Source organism: Archocentrus centrarchus, chromosome 24, assembly GCF_007364275.1.
Source record: "Archocentrus centrarchus isolate MPI-CPG fArcCen1 chromosome 24, fArcCen1, whole genome shotgun sequence".
Lineage (NCBI taxonomy): Eukaryota > Metazoa > Chordata > Actinopteri > Cichliformes > Cichlidae > Archocentrus > Archocentrus centrarchus.
Genome location: NC_044369.1, coordinates 3,919,013 through 3,929,216, shown reverse-complemented (window position 1 = coordinate 3,929,216; position 10,204 = coordinate 3,919,013). Strand labels below are relative to the sequence as shown.

Here is a 10,204-nt window from a genome sequence, read left to right as displayed (position 1 = left end):
CTGTGAGTCTGTTTAATATAATTTGATTCTACTTCACCATCATCATCATCATCATCATCATCTTAATCATCATCATCATCATCATCATCATCATCATCAAAATCATAGCTCCTCCCACTGTTCTGTTAAAATAAAACATAAATTGAAGGTACCTTTGTACTGAGAGTAGTGTGTGATCTCACCGTGTCCTGATTGGTTCCTGGTCCAGATTCAGTCTCTGCAGGGTTAAAGTTCAGGCCCTGCAGAAAAACAGAAGAGCTGCTGTGTAGGTTTTATGTAAGGATCTGTAAAATGTACATGACAAATCTAACCTAATAATAACTACATGATTAAACAGTTTCAGGGAGGAGCTGAAACAGCTCAAGTGCAGCTTCTGTTTCTGGTGGTAAATCTTATATTTTCTTTAGTTGTTTTTTCCTTTTATTCTTCATTTCTCTTATACACTGGAATCACCACTAATGACACTTTACATGCTCTATCTGGTATGGATTAATAAAGTTAAACATGACAACAAAAAATGACATTGATAAATAAGAACTTAATTATTTGAGTGTCTGAACTCACAGTGTTGCCACTCAGCTGGGTTTCATTTCCTGAAAAGACAAAACTAAATAAATAAAGAGTTTTTCTTTCACATTAAAAGTTCAGGTTTTCTGTTTTCTAATGATTTCCAACCACAGAATAGAAAAGCTCCGTTCATGCACATATTCATATTAATTTACCATTTTCACTTGCTTAATTTCATTAATTAGATTAATAAGCTTTAGTCTGTGGATGCTCTCACCTTTAATTTTCTTGCACTTGATGATCACGACAATCATTAAGAGTGCTGCTAAACACACAGGAATGCTAATTAACCACAACGAATCTGAAAACAGGGAGAAAAAAATCATGTTATATATGCTAATTAATGTCTCCACTCACAGTGAAGTGTCAATCTAACCTGTAGATTAAAAAACAAAACAGCTTCAAATGTGAGTTTGGAGTTTTTATCTACAGTTTTCAAAATGAATCTTTAAGTTTTTTTTTAAATGATGATCAGAATGTACAAATGAAGCTAAATGTGCTGTCACTGAGTGAAATCAGTCACAAAGAGAGAACTGCACCAACAACCTCCCTGTGATTGCTTTGCTCACTAACATGCTGCAGCGGTCACTCATAGTTTACATGGAAGGCGTAGCTGACAGAAACAAATGCTTGCAGAGAGGTTGAAGATCCAGAATCTATGACCGACTGTGGCAACCTGCTGATATCCAAAGAAATCACAGGGAGGTCTAGACCTCATTACAACCAGTTACACCAGCTTCTACCAGCAACCTTCAGCAACCATTCACCAACAACAGTTTTACCTAGTGACCACCTGATGGTCAGTCTCTAGGGCTGTGTGAAATCTCCACCCAAAGCCCAGAGTCTGTCTGACATTTAGTCCTTAAGCTTTAATTTATCACAGCTGTCACTGAATTTCTCCACCAGTGTTCAAATATCAGTCTGACATTCAGAGTTTACAATTAAAGTGTCACTACAACCTGAGGTCTTTGGTGTAAATGCTGATGTTGGTGATTCTGTGGTAGATGTTGCTGCTGTACTTGTTGTTGTTGTTGTTGTTGTTGTTGTTGTTGTTTTGGCATCTTCACCTAAAGCAGTGCAATAACAAAATTAAACAAAATGATGTCAAGAAAGAAAACTCCAAAGTACCTTCATAAGTATTGATAAAGTACAGTGGTGTGATATCTAACAATGAAATCAGTCAGATCAATTTATTCATGAATCACTGTGGAAGTAATTAGAACATATTAGACCAGATTTATTAAATATGAAAAACAACCTGTGACAGCAATCTCCAAATAGCGCTCATGTTTGTATCACAGTTAGCAGTACATTGTGAATCACAAACATCAGTAAATCATTTTATTATCATTTAAATATTCTCTCCTTTATATTTGTGTCAGTCACAACAATCTCTGAGTTTCCACCTCTTACACAATCTTGTCACTGTGCTCTCTGTAAATACCAACAGTACTTTTTTATGCTAAAACCCAGTTTGTGTGGTGCAGCGTGTTAGTAAATCTGCAACATTCTCACCTGTTTTCTCACCTGAGGACTTGAGTTTGAGGGAAACAGCTGCTCATTGTTAGTGTGATCGTGTGTCACTTTACACTTCAGTGACTCATAAAACTGTGACTTCTGATTAAGTTGAGATCTTGTAAATGTCACAGTGTCAGAGCAGGAACCTGCTTTCACCTTCATGTTCTCTTTACCCTCAAACAGCCACTGCACTGAGTGTCTGCAGGGTTCATGTGTCCACACAGAGCAGTTCAAGATGACTTCATCATTGTTCTCACGTTCAGTCACTTTTAAAGACACAGAGAGAAAAACAACAGTAAAATGAACTTCATCACTGTAATCATGATTATTATGATGCTTCATTGTGTTCCAACAGGACAGTTTCAGCTAAAACATTATGATGGAAATACTCACTGTGAATAACAGACAGATAAACGACAGTATCTCCTCCTTCTTGTTGTCCTCCTCTTGTTCTGAACTGTCTGCAGGTGTAACGACCGACATCATCATCTGTGACCTTCTTTATAACCAGAGAACAGTTCACTGCAACACTCAGTCTGTCTGATTTAGCTTCAGTGTTCTCTGTAATCTGTCCATGAACAACCAGCTCTACTGCTGCTCCTGTTGAACCACTGAACATCCAGGTAGTACTGAAGCAGTTTTGTTGACCATCTATCACATTTTCACAGGACAAACTGGTGTCGTGTCCAGCTCTGACAGTGAAGGAGGACAAAGTGTTTCCTGTTGTTGCTGCTGAGAACAGGAGAGTGAAATGTGACAAACTGTAACATGAATACTACGGTTAGATTAACAGTTAGTTTATGGATTATTTTAGAGAGTTTGTTTCTCATCTTTGGTTTCCAAGAGTCCATAAAATTCAAAGATTACAAACAAAGCACGTCTGTGTGAGTTCAAGGAAATCCTCCTGTTTCCTCACCTTTAACCTGAAGCATCAGCAGCAGAAATGAAGACATTTGAATCCATGTGACTGCAGCCATCGTGCTTCTCTGCCTCTCTCTGTCTCCACTCTCTGCTCTCACATTCACAAATAGACACTCTCAGAGACGAGGACAGCATCAACGTCCTGCTCACTTCCTCATAGTGACATCACTCCTTTACTCTCTATCACTTACTTCATATTAATTTAGTTCACAGCTTTCAAATATCTGCTCCCCATCTCCTAATTCATATGCTGAATAAGTGAAAAGCTTTTTAACATTTGAACTTTTATATTTGATACATTTTACAGTCTCTTGTCTGCAGAGCTTTACATGCAGGACGACAGCAGAAAATGTGTTGATCAGAAAAGAACAGAGGAAGTTAAATATGTGACGACCACTGAGATGCTGTAAGTGTTTGCATTCATGCAGCTCTTCTTTGTATATGTTTATTCAAAGAAAGCACTGTTCATGTTTGTCTGCACACATGAAAAGAGCTGAAGACTCCTTACCTACAACAAACTCTATGTTGAGCTGCACAATGAAACATGGTGATGCTGCAGCAGTCACCACTGCTAGCAGCTCGATAAGGACACAGATGTGTTAGTGGTCTGAGACCTGCTGGTTCCTCATTGCACCCATGAAGTCATTTTTTCTATGAAGTGAAGTGTTTGGGTGAGAATGAGGCTACAACAGCAGCAGAGCTGCTTAAAATAGTAGGTTTAATAGTGGAGATGAAAGAACAGGAAGTCAAACTACGGAGAATAATAGACGCACACTTGTACTGTGGTCAGCACAGCAGAGCTGTGGTGAGTGTGAGGTGTCAGAGAGAGACAGCGCTACACAACACAATAAAGGGGAGGGGAAGTGGAAGTGTTTGGGTGAGAATGAAGCTACAACAGCAGCAGAGCTCTGGAGGTTTGAGCCTCTGAGACACACAAATGTTGACACATTGATGAGAGTGTGACTGAGCTGTGTTTCATTTGAACACACAGAAAGTCAGTTCATGCTCTGCTTTAATATTCAACTGAGTGCCAAATCATAACATTCGAATTCATAACATCTCAAGTTGTTTTAATCTTGAGTGTATTGTGTATAAGCTGGAATCATGTAATAGCTTTATGAAGAGGAGATACATTTATATGTTACTCAGACAAACGTCAACAGTTAGTTCACACAGAGCTGCTTAAACTAGCAGAGCAAAGGTTTCATAGAAGAGATGAAAGAACAGGAAGTCAAAGTAGAAGCACACTTGTACTGTGGTCAGCACAGCAATGCTGTGGTGAGTGTGTGTGTCAGAGAGAGACAGCGCTACACAACACAATAAAAGTCTTTCCAGATAGTTTTCTGTGTATTATACACTGTAACAGATTTTTCGCATATGACGAGCATTACTGTGGGTCGTAAATGTCATCAAAACTCAGCTCCACCTCCAGCCTCAACGGGCTGCTGATTTTTTGCCGTGTCCCTGATACACTCAGTTGTCAGAGTCCTTTGATGATATTATGTCCTGTAGGTGTTGAGATAGTCAAAGGTTTACTGATCTTTACAGTGAGGAAAATTATTCTCAAACTGCTCCATAATTCATAGATGCACCACCTCCACCCTTCTTTACTCCTTAGGGCAGGGATCCTCAAATCCAGGCCTCGAGGGCTGGTGTCCTGCAGGTTTTAGCTATGTTGAAACAGAGACACATCTGAGTCAATTATAGAAGTCATTAGCAGGACTCTGGAGAACTTGACTGCATAATGAGGAGGTAATTCAGCCATTTGATTCAGGTGTGTTGGATCAGGGACACATCTAAAACCTCCAGGACACTGGACCTCGAGGCCTGGATTTGAGGATCCCTGCTCTAAGATGTTCTTTTTATACACAATCTGTCATGTCTTCATTTCCTCAGTGAAACATGGTGATACTGTAGGAGTCACCACTGCTAGCAGCCAGCTAAAAACACAGTGCTCCTGATTGGCTCACACTGTGAGCAGGCAACCAACTGTCTTAAGGCTGAAAGTCAGCAGCTTCCTCCACTCTCTCTCTCTGCTTTTCACTGTTGCTGTCATAGTGTTCAGTGAATGGGTGGGACTCAAAACGCAGGATTCTGAAAAGCAGTTTAAAAGTTTATTGTCTGTTTCGGGTTTAGGGGCTGAACAGGGGAATCTCCAGATCCAGAACGGATTCTGCTGTCCAAACAGGTCACTCCTCTCACTCTCACCTCGGTAAGGTGAAAACACACACAGTCCAGGTGGCCGCTGAATATCTGCGCAGACTGACTGAATGACCTGCTTCTGCTTAAGAAACCACAGCAAAGCGAGATAATGAGCCACAGGTGTGCACATCCTCTCCAGGTGTGCAATCAGCTCCCAGAGACTTCACCTCCAGTACATGAAAGACACACACACACACACGGGAGAGAGCAAGAAGAGAACAGAGCACCAATCTAAGCAGAACAGGCAGGCACTGATAGTCGCACTATCCCATAAAAGGCCAAACATAGTATGTGTGTGTGTGTGTGTGTGTGTGTGGGGGGGGGCAGATAAGAGGTCTTAGTGGTCAGAGAACAGCTGGTTCCTCATTGCACCTCCTGCAAAAAAAAAAAAAAAAAAACTGTTAAAAGTGTTTAGTTTAAGTCTGTGTAGATTCTCAGTCATCCAGGTCATAGTAGTCTGTGGAGCTTGAAAAAGGCGACTGGACTTCTTTTTGTTTCTTGAAGACGTTTCACCTCTCATCCAAAAGGCTTCTTCAGTTCTCAACCAAATGGTGGAGAGACCCAGGTATTTAAACCCCTGTGGGCGTAGTCCCCTGGAGGTGGTTATGACCCTCTATTGATCATGTGTGTGAACACATGTGCCCAGGTGTGAAGGGGGCGTGGGTCATATTTAATCAGTGGTTTCAGTTGAAACCAATTTAGGACTCCGCTCCATTGTTTCCTGTGGCCTATTGAGGTCACTGGAACAAAGGTGTGAACGTCCCTTCCCAGACGTCTCAACCCCCTTCACACCTGGGCACATGTGTTCACACACATGATCAATAGAGGGTCATAACCACCTCCAGGGGACTACGCCCACAGGGGTTTAAATACCTGGGTCTCTCCACCATTTGGTTGAGAACTGAAGAAGCCTTTCGGATGAGAGGTGAAACGTCTTCAAGAAACAAAAGAAGTCCAGTCGCCTTTTTCAAGCTCCAGAGACTGTTTAGTTTAAGATCCTGAATTCCTGCCATTTTAAGAAGCTCTCTTTACTTAAACCAAGCAGGTGTAATGTCACATGAGTTTTTACATTACTGGGGTAATTGGTGCCCATAGGTATGAATCCGAGTGTGAATGTTGTCTGTCTCTCTGTGTTAGCCCTGCGACCTGTACAGCGTTTACTCTGCCTCTCGCCATATGACGCCCCCCCCCGTAACCCTGAACAGGATAAGTGGCAGAGAACGGATCCATGCATGGATGGATAGTTACCAGAGCCAGCTCTTGACATAGAGCACCACCTGCTGGAAGGGGCACTCCTGTAAGCCTTCAAAAAGAAAAATAAATAAAATAGAATAAATAAATAATAGTTTGGAGCACCAACTGCACCTTTCTTCATGTCAGAGGATTAAGGAGCATTTTGTTTCTGGGTATTTTTTTTACCTTTACATCCAGTCTTAAAACAGCACAATAACTGCTGCTATTAAAGTGGTGAACAACATTATTAATGCAATAGAAAAAAGCTGAGCTGCTCTTTTTCCTTGCTTTCTTTTTTTTTTTTAATGCTGACCATCTCGTTTTGGTAAACAGACTAAACAATTCTGGTTTATCTGTGAATGCTGGAAGTTGGTTTTCGAACTGTCAGAACACAGTTTGTGTGTCTTCTCTGTTAAAACCATAACACTGAGTGTAAGTTTGTACTGGCAGTACTGTGTGAGCTCTCCATGTCCTGACTGGTCTCCTGCAGAGTTTAAACTCAGTCTCTGTGCAAATACAGCTGCATAACTGTGAGGTTTTAGGTAAACTTCAGTGCAATGTCCAACATTAAAGTCCGTCCAATAAATGCTCTGTAATCAATACTTTGTATGCTGCTGTTTCTGGTGTTGAATTTAAAATTTTTGTTTTCTTTGATTCTTTGCTTCTGCAGCCACTGACTCACCACTAGTGGTGATTTATTTATAGGCTTTCTCTGCTGTGACTCTACAGTTTAAAGTGTTTAACATCACTATGCTGTCCCCCAGTGGTGACTTGCTTCTTAAAAAGATAAATAAAAATTAGTTTAGCTTACAAATAAAAAAATCCTGCCCTAATTCCAATGACTGCTTGGATTCCACTCTGCCATCAGAGTCTAATCACCAAACAGCTGTTTTAGTTGATATTCAATTCTGTATATGAATAAATTTTGTTCAATTCCTCCTAATGATCTCTCCTTATCGAACTCCTCATCCTCATTTCATCAAACATAAAGTTTATAAAGCTTAACACCTGTTTCATATCAACATGATGAAAGTTGATGAAAACATTTTGATTTTTAAAGTTAAATGTGTGTTTGGTTTCGTTTGTTTGTTGAATCCTCATTAAGATTGCTGCTAAACCCACAGGAACAACAATGAACCACAACTGGAAAGAGAGTTAAATATAGTCTGTGGTGTTACGATGATGAACAGCAACAGACACAGCAACAGACACAGCGACTGACACCGGAAAATCTTCACCCACACATTCAGTCTCACTTTCAGACTTAATGACAGAGAGTGAGAGTCACATTATTTTGTCCCTCTGGTGATTTGTTGCCTTTTCCTTTGTTGTCCATTGATTTATTTTTAATGAGTTTAGAAGTCGTTGCTGTTTCTCAGTTAGATTTTATCATTAATTTTGTTACATGTTCACCTGAAGAAAAACAAAAACAAATTTAAACTACAGTGAGAACACAATCCATTATAATTTGATTATAATCAATTTCAGATCCAAAATATAATTTTGAGTTGATTTTAAATGGTTGATCATATTCTCCCCTCTTCTGGGGGCTGAATGGAAACTTCTGCACTGTTTTACTATCTTTTAATTCCGTCGCTCATAAAACGTGAGTCATTTCTGAGTAAGGTGGGATGTTGTAAATGGCAGAGTGGAAGTTTTTTCTTCCTCCACATCTGATGATGTTTTCTCTGCGGTGTGTGTGTGTGTGTGTGTGTGTGTGTGTGTGTGTGTGTGTAGTTCAACATGATTTCATTTTTCTCACGTTCACTCACTGGTGAACTTGGACATAATTTGAGAGAAAGAGAGGAAGGATGAAATGATCTTCATCACTGTAATCCTACTTATTGTGATGTTTTTCTGTGTTACAGACAGTAAAATCTGAAACATCAAGTCTCAGATATTCACTGATAATAAAGCTCAGCCTCACATTCTGCACCTCGACACTGTTCTGATTTGTCAAACTGACTGCAGGTAAAACAACCAGCACCCACACCTGTGACCTTCTTTATAACCAGATAACAAGCTGCACTCTGTCAGTCCATCTGGTTCAGATTTGTCACTTTATCTGCCCAAAATGAACCAACTGCATCATCACAAACTGCAGGAAACAGTGGCAGCAGTGCAGTGGTGTGGTGCTGTGAGACAGAGCTACAAATCAAAGTAACAATTTCTACAGACACCATTAAAGTTGTAACATGGATCATAACATTAGTTATTGTTTAGCTGTTCCTCCCAGTTCAACACATGTGTGAGATCTTGACTCCTAACCATCAGCTACAGAGCAAATGACATCATTGCAGCATCTCTGCTGTAACTGAAGACTCAACAAGTAAAGAAACTCATGAGGTCATTACTGGTTAAAGCTGATGGAGTACTCTGACACTCCTCCTCCTCCTCTCTTCAACAACCTCATCGCCACCCACTGCACCAATGCAATAGCAGCATTTTTTTCTTTTTTTTGTCATTATTAATGTTTTCTGCATTTATTTTCTGCTGCTTTTCTTTGCCTTCCTGCTACTTTTAGTTTTTCAGCTCCTCTCTGCCACGCCTAACCCTCACCCATCCATCCTCAAACAAAAGGACAGGTTCAATCACTCACCTCACTGCTGTGACTCAGAATCATCAGTAATGAGCTCCTAGTGGCTCTGCAGAGTAGTGATTAATATGAGCAGCAAAACAGCAACAGGTGCTCTTCGCTCCAAAACTATAGACTGAATGATAAGTTGTGGCATTCATAAGAACAAAGATGTAAATCCAAGAAATTAAAGTTTTCTGGTTTATTATTTTTTTAATGGCATTTTATCTGTGACAAAATAAAAGAGAAAGTGAATTCTGTGAGGGCGAATATGACCCCCCACCCCCCCATACTCCAGAGGAAAGGCCTGTGCAGTTTTTGGCTCCAAGTAAAATTTAATAAATAAATAATTAATCAAAGCTATCTCTGCTGTTAGAGGAAGCTGAGATGTAGCCACAGACAAAAGCAAATTAAAAAAAAAAGGTTACAGAGTATTTTTTTTTTCTGTTTGTGTAAAATGGGATAATCCTCAACAGCAGCCGTCTCGTTTCTCTGGTGAGTTATTCAAGCAGAAAAGACTCCAGTGTTTTCATAGTTCACTGATAGCTTCATCTCAATGATTATGAACCTGTGAAAAACAACACAACACGTTTAAGGTTCTCTCACTCTCATTCTTTGTGTTTCTGAGCTGTCGTCTGTTTTCAGGTTTGGGTCTGTTTTGTCTCCACATACAGCTATTTTTTTTTTATTGTTTTTGCTTGTGTTTTTTTTTTTTTATAGTTTTCTCTTCACAATAAACAAATAAACAAATAAACACTATTGGCCAAGATAGCATATAAGTTTCATCGTGTTGTCTTATGTTCAGTCTTAACTCATTTCTATATCCACAGTTAATATGAACAAATATTTCTTTTTACTCACAGTGTTTTGTGTCATCTGAGCCATTTTCCCTGAAAAGATAAAAACGCAATAGAAAAAAATGAACTTTCAACAATAAAGTTTCAGCTTCACACAACCTCAGATCCAAAAAAGTTGGGGTCCTGGTATAAAGAAAGGATCTTAGAAGTAAAGATGGACAAAGATTCACGGATCTCAAAAGGCTGAAAATCCTGGAACGGTTTCAGAAAAATGTTCTTCAACATAAAACTGCAAAAACCGAGGATCTCATCATCTGCAGGACTGCCTCCACCTCACCCTGTCCCAAACATCTAAACCATCTCAGCCTAGCTGCCTCCAACCTGAGCTGTC

The 10,204-nt window shown here is 39.8% G+C and overlaps 1 protein-coding gene across 1 annotated transcript; it reads right to left on the bottom strand.

Moving 5' to 3' along the window:
• Positions 1 to 938: 938 nt before the first annotated feature.
• On the bottom strand, positions 939 to 3,139 carry LOC115774594 (uncharacterized). The gene is made up of 5 exons (XM_030721949.1): positions 3,002 to 3,139; positions 2,479 to 2,817; positions 2,103 to 2,351; positions 1,527 to 1,634; positions 939 to 943 (listed from the first exon to the last, which is right to left on the bottom strand). Exons 1-5 carry the CDS (start codon positions 3,060 to 3,062, stop codon positions 939 to 941), a joined length of 762 nt encoding a protein of 253 aa, XP_030577809.1. The 5' UTR covers positions 3,063 to 3,139.
• Between the last annotated feature and the right edge of the window lie 7,065 nt (positions 3,140 to 10,204).

What these genes read in the sequence shown, in the direction of transcription:
- LOC115774594 (XM_030721949.1), bottom strand. Translation starts at nt 3,062, where the DNA reads ATGGCTGCAGTCACATGGATTCAAATGTCTTCATTTCTGCTGCTGATG. An exon ending in GCTGATGCTTCAGGTTAAAG is followed by an intron (nt 2,818 to 3,001) that starts GTGAGGAAACAG and finishes TCCTGTTCTCAG; the next exon opens with CAGCAACAACAGGAAACACT. An exon ending in TTATCTGTCTGTTATTCACA is followed by an intron (nt 2,352 to 2,478) that starts GTGAGTATTTCC and finishes TGTCTTTAAAAG; the next exon opens with TGACTGAACGTGAGAACAAT.